Below are 21,043 nucleotides of genomic sequence, written 5' to 3'. Positions count from 1 at the left end.
TAGGCTCACATGGTCTCGTGTAAAAACGCTGTCGAGGTCTCTGTGGGAAAAGATGTGCCTTGCTTTCAGGGTAGTGGCTAGCAATAATAACTGACAATAATCATAGCTATGATAAGAATATTTAACATTGGGGCACCCAAATGGCTCAGTCAGTGGAGCATCCAACTCTTGATTTTGGTCCAGGCCATGATCTTAGGGTTGTGAGATCAAGCCCCATATCTGGCTCTGCACTCAGCGTGGAGCCTGCTTAAGATTCTCCCTCTCCTTCTCCCTTCCTTCCTAAAAAAAAAAAAAAAAAAAAAGGAATATCTGACATTTACTAAGCACTTATATTTTGTGTTTGGTATACTGTGTGTACTAACTGAATGTTGCGTGTATAGATGCTGTCACTGTCCCCACTTTATAGATGGAGAAACAGGTTCAGATATGTGCCATAGTTGGGAAGTTGAGTACCAGGTTGGGCATAAGTAAGAAGGATCAGAAGGCAATTAGTTCTAGTCTCGGGATCCTGTTCTTGGGCAGATCCACCGTGAGGAGCTCTACCTCAGGGCACTGGAAGGCAGGATTTCTCCAGTGTTTGCAGGATCAAAATTAAGTTCTTTGGAAAGACCATCCCCAAGATGCCCCTGACTTCTCCCCCAACTCAGCACAGCCCAGCTCAGCTGTGCTCTGCCCACTCCCGACAGATCAGAGCTCTTTACTGCCCAGGATGTGTCTCACCTTGGCCTTGGTGCAGCGGTTCGTTCCCCTGGCCCCAGCTGCCTTTCCCTTTCTCTCCCTTGCCTGTTCATCCCAAGTTCGGCACCTGTCTCAAGGAGTCTCCTTCCCCCGGAAGCTGTTAAGGGCCACCCCGTGGCTCAGCCACTCCTTCCGCCCAGAAGACTGTGAGCGCACCGAGGGCAGGGGCTCCAGCCGATCTCTTTTATGGCACCAGCGCTTAAAAACTCCTGTATTAAATATACTGGAGTTTTCATTAACTACTTACTGTTAAATAAGTGTTTATTTCTCCCTGTGTTTGTTTCTCCCATACTGCTCTGCATGTACAGACAAAAGGACAGCTTTGACGCTAATTGAAATTGGCAACTTAGCGTGACCCCTCTGTTTGCTAAAAAGAACACTTTTATTTATCGTGTTTGCTTTTGCAAACAGCACCCTCGTGGGGCTGGCACAAATCTGCTGTGTTCCCTTGAGGACGCCATTTGTTCCTTTTATGTCTTGACTCATCACATATTGTGGAGAGTGTTAACTGAGGAGGACGTTTTGCTTTATGAAAATGTTACCAAATGCTGATATCATAAGGAGGAAAGCACCAGATGTCTGTCTGCAAGGAAAGCAAAATCCTGGTTTGTGAGGAGTCAGGGGTGGCCAGGGCTCCCCAGGCATTTCCGGGCCGAGGTTTGGCTCTGCACGTTCCCTTGGGGCCTCATAATTGACCCCCACATTCCATCTCAGTCATCATTCTGGAGAAATTTGTCAGCTTTCTTGCTGATCTGTGCCTGGAAAATGGTGTCCATTAAGTGTTCCCGGTTTTAAGCTGAAAATTGAGACACACTTGCTGGATAATTTTGACTAAAATAACACATATGATTGTATGGGTTCCCATGGTTGACTTAATTTTACTCTTCCTTTGAACTACCAAATGTTCTCAAGGTGTATACAGTTGTCTGTGAAACAGGTCATTTGCAGTTAGAAATTATGTCAACTTGCCAAACCTCAACTGAGAATAATGTTTTAGTGCCTAACCTAAGGCAAAGGGTCATAAAACAAAGTGTTCTTTGGTTTGTAGCAAGGAATTGGAGGAGGACAAGTTCTAGATGATGGTAATAATAAAGACTTAGGCTCTCAAGGCATCTAGTCAAGTAGCCTTGAGGGGATTTCCATAAAATGCAATTTTCCTTCTGAGCATGTTAAAATCAATGTGTAATACATTAACTACTCTAGGTAAATGTGTATTCTGCTTGCTTTTTGTCATAATTCTTTATTGCATTTGGCAGCAAATGAGCTTCTAATATTGAAACTTAGAGAATAAAAAGAAATACTTTCAGAACTCATATTTGTACATAATTTAAAATATGAACTCAACGAAACCCCCAAATCCTAACTTCACTTGGAAAAATGCCCTCACTAATATGCCCACACCCAAAGGCTTACAAAGGTTAGAATTCTGCCGAGTTTAATGAGAGGCTCTTAACTTCACCTGTTGGGTTCTATTATCATGAACACCAGCCCTGAGAGCAGCTTCCTACTGGTAGCTAGGTGGGAGGGGCTAGTGAAAAGGGCCAATGAAAAGTGGATCTGGGCGGGTGGGCAGGACCCATCTGCCTCTGAAATTCAGGAGGATGGGAATTTCAGCTCCCTGCCCAGAGCACCTTTGTTTTGTTCCTCTCCCTATTTTTATAATCGGAGAAATATATCTTAGCGTTGTTTTGTGGATTTCTATCAAGGGCCAGAAGCATCAGCAGTTTCCCTGCTTTCAGGTGAGGCTCAGAGTTCATTGTAAGCCTGAACCACATCGCACCTCTAAGGAGGTGTAGAATCCTAGAAAAATCCCCTCTCCACCAAGCCCAGATAACTGTTGCATACTCTCGTATCAAAACAACCGGGTTCAACAGTTCAATGACAACTACACTGATCCTTTTCCATTCTTCTCATTTTTAATGCAGCATAATAGTAGTATCATAGACTTATAACTGCTTTTAGAATCGATGACTCATTGCCCATCTCATGTCACAAAGCTCTGTGTCCGTGCTAACTTTTCAGTTCCCCTCATCCCTTCCCCATTCCCGGGATTGCTCATATGTTTATTTCCAAGAATAAACTTGTTTGACCAAACTGTTTTTAATACGGTTTTGGGAAAAAAAAAAAAAAAGAATTTATGTTCCTCTCCATTTTCATTAGCAAGACTCAAGCTTGGACTTGAATATTCTAGGAAGGCATTTTTGCATTGTTCCTGACCACATCTAGCCATGAGAACAGAGGTGACTAACTCTGGGTTTCCATGTGTTCTGATATGTATGAGTTCTTTTTTAGAGGGTAGGTGTGATTTTAATTTTAAAAAGAAAGACGGAAAACAAGGGCGAGAAGTATTGTGAGGTTGGGCCAGGTCACATTTTGTCACTGGAAAGTGAAATTGTAACGGGGTCACATCAGACCATTTTGACAGGGATGACTAATGGTTTTCTTCTCTCTCTGTTCCAGCCATACCAGCGATCCTTGGCAGAGCATCCCAGAGTCTGCAAACAGTTAATCCAGGCCCAGGGACAAGTAAGAATTTCAGTCCTTTTTCTATCAGCAGTGATCTTGTCCATGCTTTACTGTAATTCAAGTTGCCATCCTCTCTTTGCTGTATTTGAGATTTGGTACCCAGATAAAGGACTGATGGAAATTGCACAAATAAGTAAAAAATATATATATTTTTAAAGGATGTCTTTTTCAGCCTCACTGCAAGGCTGCTGCTTTATTTCTCTGATTTGCTTATCCTTAGAAGTTAAGTAAAACCAAATTAATGAGAAGGAAAAAAAGAGTAAATAACATTGTGGACCAACAATGTTTGTTGACCATAGTTTATTGACTTTAAGAACCTGCCTCCTTTTACAAATCGGGTATTATATCGTTATTATGGTTGTGAGATATTTCTATACCTTGTGATCACACTGATAGTTAAAGTTGTCAACCATATCATCTTATGCGCCAAAAATCTGCCTTCAAGTGAGCTATCTTTTCTGCTTAAAATGCCTTTGCATATCTTCCTCTTGTCCTCTGACATCAGACATCAGCTCTGTAGGGAAGCTTCTCTAAGTTATCTAAGACCAAAGACTCGTTCTGCCTCCTTGTCCCCATGAAACTTTGTCCGTTGCTGCATAATAGATGTACCTCAACAGGACTTGAGCGTATATGGTAGTACCGTGTGCGGAACTCAAGGAGCTGTGTGGGCTGCATGAACTAAGAGATTATGTTGAGCTTGAAGACAAGACCCACTTTTTATGCTTCTTCTAAATCCCTCACATGACCTAAAGCAAATCCTCATCAGTTACAGGTGCCTTTAATTAAATTCCAGGGAAGGATTTTCTCGTCATTTGATGTATGTGCCGGAGTCCTCATGACACAGTAAAGGAAGGGAAGACCGTGTACCTAACTGAGCTTACGCCCTTGCTGTTCCATTGGCTGTTGCGGAGTCATGGAGCCGTAATTCGGATTTTATGACATAACTGGAGGGTAAATTTCAAAATGAGATGTAAATCCTTAGAGGTGACTCAGAGGGAGGGTTCGTGCTGTTTTTTGCAAGTGGCATCCACTTGTCCATCGTGCCAGGCCACAAACTCTTTACAACCCTCCGTTTTAGAAGCCTCTGACATGTTCATCTGCTCCCCAATTAATGTGAGGTGTCTTTTTGGTCATGTTTGGGTAATCCCAGCCAGCATATTTCAAAGCCTTCATGCAGCAGACGATGTGACTTATTGCTACTTCCTGCAAGGAAATGAGAAAGAATCAGTTAAAAATGTTTTCCTATGAATAGAATTGTTGAATCACTATATTGTGTACCTGGAACTAACATAACACTGTGCGCTGACTATACTAGAATTGAAGTTAAAAACTTACAAAGGGAGAATGTTCTACTGATGGTGCACGTTGCATCCCACATTTGTCCATCCTCCACACACAAACATAGCACACTGCCCTTCCCTTTCCCCCAAAGGGGGGTACAGTTTTATCCATCTTCTTTGTGAAGTCACGGGGAGAGGAACCTAAGCATGGGGCCTTGTTATGGTACAACCTCTGGGTATGAAGAAACCCCTGCTACGTCATTTGACATATGTTGACTTTCTGTCTTTGTGATAAGCAAGAATCCTAGTTATCCTTCATCTGCGACATATCACGTAGATACTGACCTGCCCACACAAAAAGGAATACTGTCCTGGCTTCCCCTGATCAAAAGTTAGCTCCCCTCCATCCCAAGACTGACTAGATTAAGTTACCCCTGTCGCTGGATGGGTCTGTCAGCGCTCACTTTCCACACAGCACAGGCTTGGACACACGGCCACCTTTGTCATCTGAGCATCTCACTGAGATGTGACAGACCCTGGTGCTCACGTCACCTCACCTTGTACACTGTCACTGTTTGACAAGCATTTGCCTCTCTGCTGCACACCCAGCACCAGCTCTGTGCTCTAGGGAAGAAGGGAATGCGGAAGATGGTGTCCTGACATCAGGGAGCGCCTATTCTCACTCAAGAGATACTTTTACACAAGAAGCTAGTGTTTAACATGAAATGTCCTGTCGTTATGCAGTTATAAGTCATACATTTCCTCTCTGCACTTTTCTGAATTCTCAGATTCAAAGCAAAATCCCCACGGAGGGGGAAAAAAACAAATTACAACCCTCTCAGAAAAAATTCTACCCAGAACCGAGCTAACGGAAATAAATAAATAAATGCCGCCCACCTCTTCGGGCCCCCTTGACTTCATTCTTGGGCTATTGCAGTAACTCTTTCATCACTGTCTCCCTCCCTCTCCTGCCCCGACTCATCTCTCCTTTCTTGTATGCCAGTGACAATTTTAAGAGCCCAACATACCACTCTGCTCTAAACAACCCAAATTTCAAACTGCAAACCTGTGTCAAGACACTGAAATCCAACATCCTTCACCCCAGCTGATAAGTCTACACTACTTAGTACTCCCCTGGGACTTTGCTCATGTCAGCCCATCTTCCAGAACAACCCTCCTGCCACTTCACCCCTCATTCTGGAACTATAAACCCTGCCCATACTTTAAAGCTCATCGGGGACACTCTGACCCTTGGCCTGAGACAGTGCCTCCCTTCTCCATGCTTGTCTTCAAGAGACATCGTGCTAGTTTGCACCACTTTTAAGGAATAGATCCGAGGCTGCTCGGCAGTAGAGTCATTTGCATATTTCTCTCATCACTCCATCTGGATTGCGAACAAGCTGTATCTTATTCCTAGTTGTGTAACTCGTAGCACCTAAAATGGTACCTTAAACACCGTAAGGAATAAATGATACTGCAAATAAGTTAATTAAATGGAAGCAGCCTTAACAGCTCCTTGGTTACCATCCTTCCACACACTTGGCAGGTCCCACAGACACCCCTTGTTGTGGGGCGTCTTGGCTGGCTGGAGCCATCAGAGAGAATCAGATCTCCCCACCTGTGTTAATGACACATTCATAACCCCCACATGTTCTGGCACGGAAAGGACTCATGGGATTCAAATGGTTTCTGCTCCAAGGACAGCTTCCTTACAGGCAAATGCTGTAGTATGGCAACCGTAGACGAGGGGTATGCACTGATCAGAGTCGGACCCAAGTATGCGCCTCTTTGTCCCCTCCCTGCTCAGTCACACAGGCTGCACTTTGTCTCCAGATCTGGAACCACTGCCCATCTGCCTGCCTAACACCTTTGTACCAGGAAGCCCAAAGTCCCCTCCCGATGGGTTTCCTGTCGTGAGCCGGTGATGGAAGCACATTCTAGCTGTGTGAACAGCAGGAACCATCAACCCCTAAGTTCCCATGCCTTTAGGTGCAGATCATAAACCTAATTCTGTTGCTGAACAGCACTGACAGACAGACAGCCTGCACATCTTTCTGAATATTTTTTCTTTCCCTCTCATGTTTAAGTCATTCCTTTTCACTGAATTTACTACATCTTCTCTGAAGGTGTAAATGTTGTGATCAGTGGCATTTCCACTTTAAATTAAAATGCATATCCAACTGGAAAAAATACGGACGTCTCACTGACTGGCATTTGGAGCATAAATTAGTCCAAGTTTTTATGAAAACAGGCATTCTGAACACACACATCAATGACGGAGGTTAGAGTTAAGTTTTGAAAGCATTCCAGAAGACTAACCTCTTAGATGCACACAACACATGAATTGCTTGAAGTCTGAGAAGTTCACGAACAACTTCCTTCATAATCATGAGCTCCTTTTCAGTAAAAACGTGATGATGAGACAGAAATTGGGTATAGAAGTCGTCATCTCTGCAGGTCCTTGTCTTCTGTTCTTAGCTGGACTTCCGTCCTCGCCTGCTCATTTCTCATTCTTACTTCCTGTTTTTCCCTATTCCACGCCATCCTGCTCTCTGCTCCCATATTCCTTCTTCCTGCCTACATGTGATACAGTGGTTGTTCTGCCCCATCGCCTTCAGAAGCCCCCTGCCCTGGCTTTTTGGGATATGAATAAACTCCTCTCCCTGGCATTCAAGAAGGTCCATGACATGGATCCTCTGTGGTTTTCTAGCCTTATCTCTCTGGTATACTGTGGACACCCATGTCTGTGTCCCTGCATTTCCTGCTTCATTATATCCTTTCCCACGGACCCCTTGGCCAGAAATTCCCTTGTCTTTCCTCTGAGTCAGGACATCCTTCATGGATTTTGTCTTTAAGGCATATTTCAAATATCACTTCATCCCATCGGAGGATGAGTACTTTCGTTTTGGAATCTCTGTAGGCCTTTCTCGTTTTTTCTTAAGGAGAGATGGTGTATAACACAGGACTTTAAAAAACTCACTCTGATAAGAGAGACCATTGTAGTCCCAGATCTACCACATACTTCCTGAATGAACTTCCCTAAGTTTTATAAGTTGTCTGTACCTTGGTTCTGTTTTGTTTTGTGTGTTTATGTCTAAAATAGAGATGCTGGGCACCTGGGTGGCTCAGTCGGTTAAGCGTCTGCCTTGGACTGAGGTCACTGGGCGCAAGTCCTCTATCAGGCTCCCTGCTCAGCGGGAAACCTGCTTCTCCCTCTTCCTCTGCCTGCCACTCCCCCGTTTGTGCTCATGCTTTCTCTCTCTCTGTCAAATAAATAAATAAAATCTTTATAAAATAAAAAAAAATTTTTTTAATAAAATAGGGATGCTAGTAGTACCTACCTCACAGTTGTTGTGAGAATTACAAGTGTTGATATATTTGAAAGAGTTCGAATAGCACCTGGCCATGATGTGTGTTGTATTCTCTCATGGCCCTTAGTTTATTCCAACAAGTATTAGGATTGACCTGGATGAAATGTCCTGCACTCAAGTTGGGCCTTAATCTCCAGTCATTTGTTTCAGCCTTATGGGTTCTTTGGTATGCTTTCTAGTCCCTTAGAATAGACTGTCAGAGGGAGGGGCTGCATCTTACACATCCTTGTAGCCCACAGTACCTGGGATGTACCCGGCACACACCAAGTGTTTAATAAATAGTTGTTGGGTTTTGTATACACACACCGAAAAGTTAAAAAAAAAAAAAAAGCCAGGTTTCCCCCAATATCTTAATTACTCTTTGGCTAGCACAGAGCACCTCCATGCCCTTCAGCAGGCATTGAGGAAGGGAGAGGGCTAAAGCTGTACAGGGGGAGAAATTTCTCTTCTCTGTTACTATAAACACATACCATCTTTCCCAGAAAGCCTTCCACCTTATAAGCCAGAACCTTAACTTCAGGTCACAGACCCTGGGGTCACAGTCTACTCTTGGGATCTGCTGCAGGGCCTCTCTGTGCCGTCACTGTGTGTCCTTTGGGCACGTCACCTGCCGAGGGGATAGGGGTCTGGCTCCTGCTGGGACCCACCACAGTCCCCGTCTCAGCTTTGAGGCTCCGTCTTCATCGAGGGCTCGCTAGCTGACGGTGTAGCCATAACGAGCACCCCGCCAAAAGAGTGTGTCCCCGCAGGGCCGCATCTTAGACAGTGCAGCCTTTCTCTGTAACAAAGAATGTGAGCTTTGGACATGCTCTGGAGAACGGTTCAGACATGGAAGCCGACGCTGAATTCTTGACAGGCTACTGTTTATAAATAATTCAGTAAACGACGCAGTAAGTAAACACAGATAATTATGATCCCTTTTAAGGAAACCGTGTTTATGTTGGCTCTCTCGTGCACCCAGACTAGTGGTGGCCCTTCCTGACTAATCTCCAGATACTGCGGAGCACCCTGCTGATGCTATTTCCCGCCCCCCCCCCGGTTCCTTGCTTCTCTGAAGTAGGAGGAGGACGGGTAGGATGATGCACTTTACACAAGAAGCAATGGAGGTACAGGGAAAACAACTTTCCCAAGCATTGTAACTGACCAACGCGAGAGTGAAGAAGATACTGTCAGAGCACTGCTTTGTACCTGTCCCTAGAGAAGCAAAAGAAAACATAGATAATGGTGTATTATGGATAATTCACGTAACAAGTTTTCAATTACCACAAAATGTGGCCCTGGCAGGGACTTTTTTCTAGCCTGAAATACCCAGAAAGTGTCTGCCATTCGTTTTCAGGTCTTCGTGTCCTGTTATTATTATTATTCTCATACACAATCCCGTGTTCACATGTAATTGTCGGGAGACGAGGATTCTTTGTAAGATAAATATTAGGCCTTAACTCTTTTACCCTCCTTCAACTCCAGGCAATTTGCTCAGCCCTAATCAGTGTCAGTGGTAAGGAGATATTTACCACTGAATTTCCAAGAGACCTATTCACTGTGCGTATGCTGAGGCCGGTATGCTGAGGCCGGTGTTCGTGAACTCTGCGGTGGGGACTAAGCCCACAGTTCAAGGCCAGCCTCCCCAAGCACCTGCAGCTCCTGGCTGGTTGTAGACACATGTCGGGGTCTTTCATGTCTTTTGGAATCCAAACAGTCACAAAATATTTAGAAATCTGTGGGCATAGGCCTCTCAAAGCCTTGATCTTAGAAGTAATTTTTTTTTTTTTTTAAGTCTTAGAAAGATGATGAAACATCTCCCTCAGAGTTCTCCTGAGCCTCTGTGTGCTCCATATACCCAATTTCTAGTTTTGTTTCTCCTCCAAAGCATAACACACATTTTTCAAGGATGAAATCCAAGATCAACGTTCTTTCACCCTGGGCGACCTCCGTGGGTGGGGACCGCTTTGTAGACTCTAGAACGTGAAAGCCTCCCAACAACGTCGGTTGTGACCTTTGAGTCCCTCTAGCCTGTGGCTTTCTGACTCACTGCTGACTGTTTGAAAACCAGCCTTGTAACCACGGCTCCCAAGGGAACTCTTGTTTCTGCACACGGGAGTCTGTCTAGGGAAAGAACCCCAGAACGGGGCCCACGCTAGCTCCTGCTTGTGATGAATGACTTTTTCAGACAATGTGCTCCTGTGCGCTGAGAAAAAAACTGGGATTCATTATGTCGGTGGGCACTGATTTTAATACAAATTAATCCATATACTGTAAAAGCAGATGATACATCACATTTATAAAGATTTATGGAATTCAAGCACAGGGGCCATTGAATAGTAGTTCAGGTAAGAGCATGTTTCATGGTAGATATATGCAATATGAAATAATATATATTTAAACCAAAAGTAACTCAAGAGGTGATTTTTCTTTTTTAAGATTTTATTTATTTGAGAGAGAGAGAGAACAGCAGGGGGAGGGGCATAGGAAGGAGTAGACTCTCCCCACTCCCCAGCAGGGAGCCCAATGCCGGTCGATCCCAGGACTCCAGGATCATGATCTGAGCTGAAAGTAGATGTTGACCCGACTAAGCCACCCAGGCGCCCCTCAAGAGGTGATTCGTTACTAAATCGAAAACTTATCACTTAGAAAAGAAGTTATGCAACTTTCCAAGGGCTTTTTAAAACGTATGATTTATAAGGAACTGATTTGCATGTCATTTAGCATCTGTGATTCGAAATAAGCTATTTTCTTTTGAGGTCAAACTAGGGGCTGACAAACTATGGTCCTCAGACTAGATGCTTGTCTTTGTAAATAAACATGCCTGTTTGTTTCGGATTGTCTGTGGCTGCTCTGGGGATCAGCTAGTCACCATGTTTGTATTGCTTCTTATCTTTTAATCTCCCATCAAAAATTATTTCCTAGTTGGTAACTGACCTTAATGGGAATGCAAGATGCAAATTTGCTTCATCATCGGTTCTGAAACGCACTATATTGTAGAGTAAGATTAACAGTCTCTGCTTGTCCACACGGACTCGTGCATTTATGACGACCATGATGGTGATGGGTGGTGGTGGACGTATTCGCATCAGTGTGCCATCAAAGGAACGCTGAGCGTCTGTAAATGCTCGGTGCTGGATGGACTAGGCCATCATTTGCAGCCCAGTGTCTGCCTGCATCATCATTTTCACCTAATATTTATCTGAGGGAGAGTTACAGTCCGTAGATTACATGGTTCTGGTGTGAGGACAGACCTGACTTTGCAGATTTGTAAGTCTTCTGTAAACTGTAAACTGCTGCCACTGAATTCATGCTGGAGATAAAGACAGAAGAGTCTCCCATTAGGAGACGGTATAACGTGAGAGACTCATAAACCTGGAAGCTCCCCGCATCACCGTAGACATCAGGATACAGATGCATCACTTTTGCAAGGCCTCGGGTTGTTCTCAAATTGCAACTGTGTGTTTACGGCTGCAGGTTAACTTCTGATTTTCCGTGTGTTACAGAAAAGAAGCTGTGAATGCTTCTTTATTCTCTCTTACCATTCCTTAATAAATAGAATTTTTAACTCCAAATTTGGATTAATGTAAAAGCAAATATTTGCAGGAGAGCCCATCTGTACTCTGTTGTCAGCACAGAGGGCTTCGCGCACCTGTCGCCGCAAAGCTCCCGCAAGGCAAACCCCAAAGCAATGGAGAAACACCTGGAAAACATCCTTTCTGTGACTAAAACTTGTCTTTTTCTGAATTCTAAAACTTTTGAAGTTGTGCATCTTTGGCATTAAACCCAGATGGCTTGTGTACACCTGGTGTCTTCCCTTCTCGATTGTAAGTCTTTTGACAGCAAGGAGATAGTCTTCCTTGTCTGCCCCTTTCTTCACAATTTAAACAGGACTTTGCACAAAATGGGAGCTTAATATTTGTTCAGTGCATATCCTATGGTGTTCTAGGAATTCCTTAAGAGCAAATGCAGAAAGGAAGTGGAGGGAGAGGTGTTAGCCTAGATTTCATGATAGGAGTTTGTCTTCCAGCTACCCCAGCCCTGCCCAGCACATGCGCGCGCACACACACACACACACACACACAGATGCGAAACATAATGGTTTCCTCAAACCCGAGAGCAGTAGATGCATTTCCTCTTATGCCACTTTTTTTTCTCCTGGGGAAAAGCAGACAAGAAGGTCCTACGAAAGTCTTGGAGGTGTTTGTTCTTATCAGACAGTCTTACAGATTCTAACTGGTTTCAGTTGGTGTCACAGGCTGTGTGATGAGGACTGTGGAGTTTGGGGATCTGGGGACCACGAGCTGTCTTCCATGGACGCATCCAGCATCCTGCCAATACGCCACAAGCTCCAGCTTGGCCATCTCTGAATGGAGAGGTCAGCACCTGTCTCGGGGAGTCATTGTGAGGAGCAGATAGGTACATAGAATTCCTGGCACAGCGTCGGTGTGGAATGAATGTTCGCTGTTTGATGGTTTTGCTGCTGCTGCTGCTATGGCTACTACTTCTGTTACTGCTCCTGAAAGAGTACTAGCAGCCTGGGGCCCCGGAAGTACCCCACCTACCTCCTCACCCCCTCACCAGTGTGCATCTCCAGTTTCACTCCGTCTGGATTTTCCGAGAGGATAGCAAGGAGGCTGGATCTACAATAGTATATGTCACGTTGGAGGAGTATATATTTTAAGAAAATACAGTTCTCACAGACTCCAGAGAATGTACAGCCCAGTTTGTGAAAACTGGATTTAACAAATTTTAATGTTTGGGATATGTCTTTTCCTTGCCCTTGAGAGGCAGGGAAGCAGGGAGCATTGAAGGGAATGCCTTCAATGAGGGGCTTGCCGAACTCCCGACGCCAGAGGACAAGACGTGAGCTCCGGGCAGGGAAGACAGACTCTGGGGACGAGAGCAGGAGGGCAGCCTGGAGCCCGGCCTACTTGCTTCAAAGGCAAGACTGGGTAAAATGTTTGGACCCAGTAGAATGTTCCCTTTCCTTCCTCTTTTTCCGGGAAGACTATCCTCAAGTATAGAAAAAAGGAGACTATACAGATCAGTAAAATGGGTGCCCTGAAAACAAACTTTTCCTACTCTTCCAAAGAACATCTTTACCCCCTACTAGACTATACTCAGTCCCAAGGAACATTTACCATCTGGATGAGTCATTTGACAATAATCGTGTCCTGCTTTATTGGTAGGATTCTCTTGTATGGCGTCTCTAACTTAAAATTGGTTTCTGCTTCAGAAGTTCAGCTATAAGGAGGCTTCCTGGATCATGTCTAATGGCAGCAACAAATAATATGTTAAGTAGCAGTGAGGTCCTCCGGCTGACAGCCCTGTTGACTCGTACTACAGTTGACCTGTGGCCGGCTCTGAGCACTGGAGCTGCAGGTCTATGGACAGAAAGAGGAGAAATGTTTCCCACCCTCTTCGATGCCACCTTACCCTCCTTACCCTCCCTTTCTCCCTACACCCCACTCTGAATACCCTGCCTTTCTTGGATAAAGGCAAACATTTTGAACTAGGTGACATTTTTCTTTGGTACCTGCCCCAAAACCTAGCTTTTCACTGAATAATCTTGGTTAACTCATGACTAAATAATCTCCCAGAGGATAGTCAGCCTCAGTGTGAGAAGCCGTGAAACCAGAAAAGCAGAATAGCATACCCCCGTGCCTTCGTGCCCTACAAACCTCTCCTTGCTGAGGTATTTTTAAGAGCAGATACCTTGTTGTAAGTCATCAGTGGCTGACAGGACCAGAGACAGCTCTCCAGCTCCTTTTGGAGAGACGAAAAGCCTGAGTGAGAGGTCTATCAAAAAGATACCTGGGGCAGCTAGGCTGCTGAAAAGAGAACAATTAGGAAAAGAAATAAAATATTTCCAGACAGACAGAAGCTGGAAAGAAAGAAGCAGCCTTCTTAGGCAGCTGAGGGCAAGAAGAAAACTGAGCCCAAGAATTGGAAATCTTAGGAGATCAAGATTTCCCAGTTACTTAAAGGAGGGAAGCTCACCTTGTTTGGGCTGCAAAATGAGCATTCCCTTCAAGTGAGATCTGTAGGACTCCATTGACAGAAGCTGGTTTCCCCTCTCCTCTTTGGGCCCAGAATTCCCTCCTTCTACTTGCCCAACCTTGACCGTCATCACCACCTGTGATAATTCCATAAAGGTCGACCCAAAAATATTTTCCTTGGCATGACTTTCTTTGAAAAACAGAGACCTGGAGGTAAAGGGCCAGAGGCTCCGTTGGTGCCCCCAAAGCCAGAGCCAGAGCCCAGAATCCTCATAGGATGTCAGTAAAAGCAGATGACTAACCCTCCAACCCCCAAGATTCAGAAGTGGTGGTTCTTGAAGGGTATGTCCATCAGGGTCATCTGTGGACATTTTCAGTAAATATAAAGGCAAGAGTTCTACCTCAGACCTGCACTGACAGAGCTCAGGTGTATTGTATTACCTTCTGAAGACCGAGGTAACAAATTGCCATAACCCTGGTGGCTTAAAATAATAAAAGCTTATTCTCTCACAGTTGTGAAAGCTGGAAGTTTGAAATCAAGGTGTCTTCAGTGTCTGTTCCTTCTGAAGGCGTGAGGGAGAATCTGTTCCATGCCTCTCTCCTAGGTTCTGGAAACTGCTGGCAATCCTTTTTGGTCCTGAGTTTGTAGATGAATCACTCCATTCTCTCTCTCCAACTCCAGTGGCCTCTCTCAGTGGCCTCTCCCTAGGTCTCTCTGTCTTTTCTCCTTTTCTATCTCTTATAAGACACTCATCATTGAATTTGGAGCCCTATCCTAAGATGATCTCATTCTGAGATCCTTACCTTAACTATACCCACAAAGACACTTTTTCTTTCCTTTTTTTTTTCTTTTTGCTCACAACTGTGTGAATTTATTAAAAACCATTGAATTGTAATTTTAAATGGGCAAAATTTAAGGTCTGGTAATAAACGTCTAGGGGAAAAAAAGCTCTTTTAAAAAAGGTACGTAGGGGCACCTGGATGGCTCAGTGGGTTAAAGCCTCTGCCTTCGGCTCAGGTCATGATCCCAGGGTCCTGGGATCGAGCCCCACATCAGGCTCTCTGCTCGGCGGGGAGCCTGCTTCTCCCTCTCTCTCTGCCTGCCTCTCTACCTACCTACTTGTGATCTCTGTCTGTCAAATAAATAAATCAATAAAATCTCAAAAATATATATATAAAAATAAATAAATAAAAAATAATTTAAAAAGGTACGTAATGTGCCATCTGATACACACACACGTAACACACATATAACATATACACACAGAGATACACATACCGATTTACAGTGAGTTCTCAATGATCAATTATAATAACTTATGCACTGAAATTTTAAAATCCAAAATTTCTCACTACCTTGATAAGATGAAGATGTCATAATAACAACAGTAGGATTGAGTATTCATTGACTGCGTAGTACTGCCCGCTATTTCAAAGACCCTTTTCCCAACGAAGATCACATTCACAGAGATTAGGGATTAGGATTTGGGCATATCTTTGGGGGATACAATGTAACCCACTACACATACATAATAAAAATAAAATCACCTCCAAAAATGATTTTTGGCACACTCCTGCAAAGAACTCTGCCCTTAATGTTTGAGCCCATCATTTCTCCTGAGCTTAGAAAATGCTAGGACATGCAAAGTTAAACAGGCTTCTTTATTACCCAGATTCTCTAATCTGCTTGGTTTGTTATAATTGTCCCAGAGAAAGGAAAAACAAAACAAACAAAAAAACAAAACCCATAGCACTTCCTGAAAATAGTTGACCAGGGAACAACTTTTTTTGAGATTATATGTCCCTAATACAGGAGTTTGCAGCACCCACCATGATGGAGTCTTTCTGTGAGGGTTGAACTGAATCAGATTAAGTCTCTAGGTCTTACTGCCTGTTTATGGAAAATAAGAGGGGTAGAGGAACATTTTAAATGACTCTAAGAAGGCAATAAGCTAAAGGAAATTATCTTCAACCAAAAAAAATCACATAATAGAAAGAAGAAAGAGGAAATGTCATGAATTTGAGCAAATTTAAGAGACATTATGTGGACCTAGTTTACATCCTGATTGAAACAAATAAATGGTCAAAAGACATTTTTTAAAGATATTCTTGAAATTTCAGCACAGACTGGGTATTTAATGATCTTGAGGGATCATTATTAATTTGTTAGGTATAATATTATTTTTTTAATGAAATAGTCCATACCTTTTAGAAATAAACACGTAGGTAGTTACAGGTAAAAGCAAATGACTAAAAAAAAAAAAACAAAACCAGCAGATAAGTAGATAAGTAAAGTATGGTTTATTATTATTACTACTACTAATAAACAAGGTTTTACTATTGTTGTTACTATATTCATTATTTTTATTTATGTTTTATTTATATGTTATATTTATATATGTATATATATAATATATATTATATATATTTACATGGCTCCTTAAGCTATGCTCTCTATTTTTTTCTCTAATAAATTTTTTAAAAGATTTTATTTATTTATTTGAGAAAGAGAAAGCACAGAGGGAGAGTGAGAGGGAGAAGCAGACTTCCCGCTGAGCAGGGAACCCAATGTGGAGCTCGATCCCAGGACCCTGAAATCATGACCTGAGCTGAAGGTAGATGCTTAACTGACTGAGCCACCCAAGTGCCCTTCTTGCTCTCCAATTTTGTGTAATATTTACAAATTCCATAATAAAAGTACAGTAAGCCCTCATGAACAGTCTCGATCCCCATCCCCTAGTAAAGACAATTCACATTCCCAGGAAAACCCATGAAATTAGCCTTACTAATGAACCAGAGTACTATCTCTGAGAAGTGGGAAAAGCCCTTACATGAACACATCAGTTTAGAGAATTGCTGTAGGAAGACCAGAAAATGTTTGTGTTCTGGCTAACTAGACATTAATGTATTATGCTGCAGGGTGTGATCCTGAGAGTTAATGTTGAAAGGCATCCTTGGTTTCATTTGGCAAAGAAAAATAAATGGCTTGGCTCAAAATTTTAGCCTATGGTTCTCAGTCCTCTTCAAGCTCAATTTCAAAAGATTCTGTTGCTGCTGTGATCTAACATGATGGTATTTGCTTGCTCACGAGCTCTGCTCTAGGTCTCACATTGGTGCCAGCGTTCTCCTAGGACTGAAGTCACACTGTAGTGAACACTACTGTTCCCAGTAGAGCCTCCAGGATGATATGGCGGTGGACCATTTATTTTCTGCCTTCATAGGTTAGCCTCTCACCACCCATAAAACAAGAAATCAGAAAGATAACCAGTAGGCTTTCGATTAAGTCACAAACCAAAAAGAGAGAGGAGAGAAGAAAGAACCAGTTAGTTGCAATTTTTGAAATGGAATCTTTTTCTCATTTCTGCTTTCTATCTATTTGCTCTTGAAGCCACAGCTTGAAGGCTTGCCATTTACAAGCCTACAGAGAACATTTGGAATATGGCCACCCCTGCCCTTGTCTGTGCCACATGGCCTGCTTTCTCCCTACTCACCTCTGCCCCAAAATCCCAAGTCAGGAGCCTAGAAGCTGAGAGCAGTGCACAGTCATTCAAGTTCACATAAACTAAAGGAAATCCAAGTGATGACCAAAAATAACAGAATTTCATTTCCAAGACTCTTTAGTTCCCTTAGTGTCACTTACTGATCTCTAGGAGCCCTAGACTCGGCTCCGGATGTCTCAGAACCAAGGAAAGGATCACTTGTACCATGTGCATTTGCTTGTTGGCCTAAAAGCTATCAAAATGTGTTCCCTACTTGGCCTGTTCTAAAAAGAAAAAGAACAAAACCCCATACACCCGAGAAATCATTCCTAACATATAACCACAGAACATGTACCTAGATATGTCTTCCCACCAAGTCATCCTTTATGGTTGACCACGATGTTAATTTTCTGTTCCTCCCATGTATATGGTTCCACAGAGAGGACAAGGCAAAGAACGTCAAGGTTTTATGAAACATTGTAAAGCAGAGGCTTTGGACAAGCAAGTGAGCGGGGCACCGGAAATGAAGTGTCTGTCTCTGCCTCTATCAGTGTCACAGAGTTGACAGGTACTGTCTCATAGCTGATGACAAATGAACCCAGCAAACACAACCCCAGCATGTTCCACTCATTTCTCGTTTCTCTCCTGGCCAGACTGGCCCTTTGCCCATCTATTAAGAAAATGGTGGCTTTCTCTATACCTGACTGGGCGAGGTTCCAGCATGTAAGCGAATATGGTTGAGTCTACATCCCTCATAGTAGAAGTAAGAGCTTTCTTTTTATTCACCCAGGTAAATAAGCAAAAGACAGGTTAAAATGCAATGCAGTCAAGTTCCATGAGAACAGAGATTTTTGCTTTGTACCTTGCCGTGTACTTGGCCCCTAGAAGTGGCCTGTAGTGACTGTGAATGAATGAATGAATGAATGAATGGTTCTGTGCTTGGATGAGCCATTATCATCTACCTCAGAGCCTAGATAGAAAATATTGCCACAGTGTGGGTCCTGCAAACTGACTTGGGGTGCTTGGGGATGCCCTGTGGCAAGGTAAATCAAGCAGAGGTCCCCCGGTGCCCACAGGCATGCTGGTCTCCATTACCTGACCCATCCTAGATTTTTAAGTTAGGAGTCATTGTGGCCACCGCACCAGGAATCATATCTCCCGTGCATTCTCATATTGGGGTTTGAGGTTTCTATTTTCTTTTTTGGCTTCTTGGTGTCCAAAATGGCTGTTCAGAGTAGTATGTAAGTAAGACCATGATTCTTCCATTACTACACATTTCTGTTACCAGCAGAGGTAAATGAATCACTTAACATGAAACAATTCCACCCTCTTCGGTACACTATAAACATCATCTTAGCTTTGACTGTAATTATAGTGGGTGATGCTGCTGAGAAAATGGTGTAATTATAACATTACGGTGGAGAACCTTCTGAATGGAAAACACTGAGCTGCACTGTGGAAAGTTTAAGATGGGATTATGGTCCTTTTTTCATCATGAATGAGGCTAATTAGGCAACTGCAAACAAGAGCTTTGCAGTGTGATATTAATACTATAATAAAATCAAAACCCTAAGTAAAAATGAAGGGGCAGTCTGATGCTTTATTTTCGCATGTTCCTAGGCGATCTTATATGAAAGTGTGAGGTAGAGCAGAGAAGCTTACCAACTTGCAGGAAACCTAAACAAAATCACAAGGGGCTGGCTTAGAAAAATTAGCACTCTCTCTGCTTCCTTACCCCCTTCCCTCCAGGCAAAAGGACCTCACCTAAGTATATCAGGAGCCTAAAGTTTTATTTCCCTGAGTATGGCTTTTTTTTTTCCCTCCTCTTTAATAGGTTTGCCCAATGGTCCAAGATTTTGTGCTACCATAGATGTTAAAAGACAGCATTCTATCTCTTGACTGGGGTGTGGATGACACTGTGTGTATCCGTCAAGTCACTGAAATGTAAACTGAAATTTGTGCTCTTCACTATGCATAAAGTATCTCGATTTAAAATATTTTAAGTTTTTGGAGCACCTGGGTGGCTCAATGGGTTAAGCCTCTGCCTTCAGCTCAGGTCATGATCTCAGGGTCCTGGAATCGAGCCCCGCATCGGGCTCTCTGCTCAGCGGGGAGCCTGCTTCCCTCCCTCTCTCTGCCTGCCTCTCTGCCTGCTTGTGATCTCTCTCTCTGCGTCAAATAAATAAATAAAATATTTTAAAAAATAAAAAATAAAACATTCTAAGTTTTTAAGGACCAGAGATTTCCAGCAACAAGAGTAAAGTAGAAAAAGCATAGTCAGAAAACGTGGCCTAGAGTTCCTGCTCTACCATACCAAAGTCTTGAAGCCTACTTTCTTTCTTTTCAAAAATGGAAATATTTGTATTTACACACTCACCTTTCCAAGGATCAGGTGTGACGATGTACACATTCCTTGCAAGTGTTCTAGGACTCTGTAAATCATAAGGAGTTTTCGGGTTTACTCTCAAAGGAGAGCAAATTATGGGTTTCTCCAAACAGTGAAATAGAGTGGCAAGGAATCTCAGTCACGTGACTGGGTCTGGGTCTGGTTATTTTCTCTAGTGAAGGGGGACAGGGCTGGCGGCACAAGGAGTGTGTGTGTGTGTGTGTGTGTGTGTGTGTGTGTGTATGTGTGTGTACTGGAGGATAAAAGGGAAAATCGTTTGTCTTCTTGGCTTCGTCTCTACTACTGGGTTTTCCTAGAGCCTTATTCCTCTCTGCCCCAAGCCTGAAAATGACTCCTCACCTTTCTTCTGATGTTCATGAACATCAGAAAGCTGAGGTTTCACCTAGCCTTGTCATAGCTTGTCTCGTCCTCCTTATCATTGTTATAATTGTCTTCTCTTGTCTCTTACTTGTCTCTTGTCTATTTCTCTTCCTCCTTTCTCGGTCTATGAATGTTCTAAATGTATTATAAGCCAAGACATTGTTATAATACATTTGTCTTACTTGTCTTACTTGCTAGTGTCCTCAACAAAGGATGACAAACTGTTAATACCTACAGCTCTGAGGAACTCGTCATCTCCTAAACCCGACCAGGATTTGTTGTTCCTGGACACAGTAACTATACTCTCTTCTGTCTGAGAGGTTCAGAAGGCACACGTGATGTTCCTAAAAGTTCCCTTCAAGTGAGAGAGTATTTGAAAATCGAATCTCAAAGGAGTAGCCCTTTCAGAGATGTAGCCGAAACCAGGTAGGTGTGGCTTGAATCCCGACTGCTGTTTACTAGCTGTGGGATTTTGGACCACACTTAACCTCTGACACCAAGCTGCTGATGTGTAAACAAGGATAAATACAACCTACTTTGTACACTTGCATGAAAGTTTCCACTAAGCATAATGTTAGTTCCCTTTCCTTTCATTATCCAGTTCTGAAAATGCAGTGGTGTAGGAAGTCATGAACATGTCATTAACACAAGTGAAAAGTGTATAAATATATCAAATTCAAGATCTGAGGTCCTACAGAATGCGTTTTCATAAGAGACTTTTTTTTCTTAAGATTTTATTTATTTGACAGAGATCACAAGTAGGCAGAGAGGCAAGCAGAGAGAGAAGGAGAGGCAGGCTCCCTGCTGAGCAGAGAGCCCGAAGTGGGGCTCCATCCCAGGACCCTGAGATCATGACCTGAGCCAAAGGCAGAGGCTTAACCCTTTGAGCCACTCAGGCGCC

The 21,043-nt window shown here is 43.2% G+C and overlaps 1 protein-coding gene across 6 annotated transcripts in view; it reads left to right on the top strand.

The window, feature by feature from the left end:
- Nucleotides 1-21,043, top strand: part of GHR (growth hormone receptor) — a 257,386-nt gene that overhangs the window by 177,149 nt on the left and 59,194 nt on the right. For all 6 annotated transcript variants that reach the window (XM_080803555.1, XM_080803551.1, XM_080803552.1 and 3 more), the window contains one exon: nucleotides 3,199-3,264. In XM_080803555.1, coding sequence (XP_080659681.1) covers nucleotides 3,199-3,264 — 66 coding nt within the window. The remainder of the gene's footprint in view (nucleotides 1-3,198; nucleotides 3,265-21,043) is intronic.

This window comes from Martes martes (genome assembly GCF_963455335.1).
Source record: "Martes martes genome assembly, chromosome: 5".
Taxonomy (NCBI): Eukaryota; Metazoa; Chordata; class Mammalia; order Carnivora; family Mustelidae; genus Martes; species Martes martes.
This window is presented reverse-complemented; position numbering and strand designations above follow the sequence as displayed.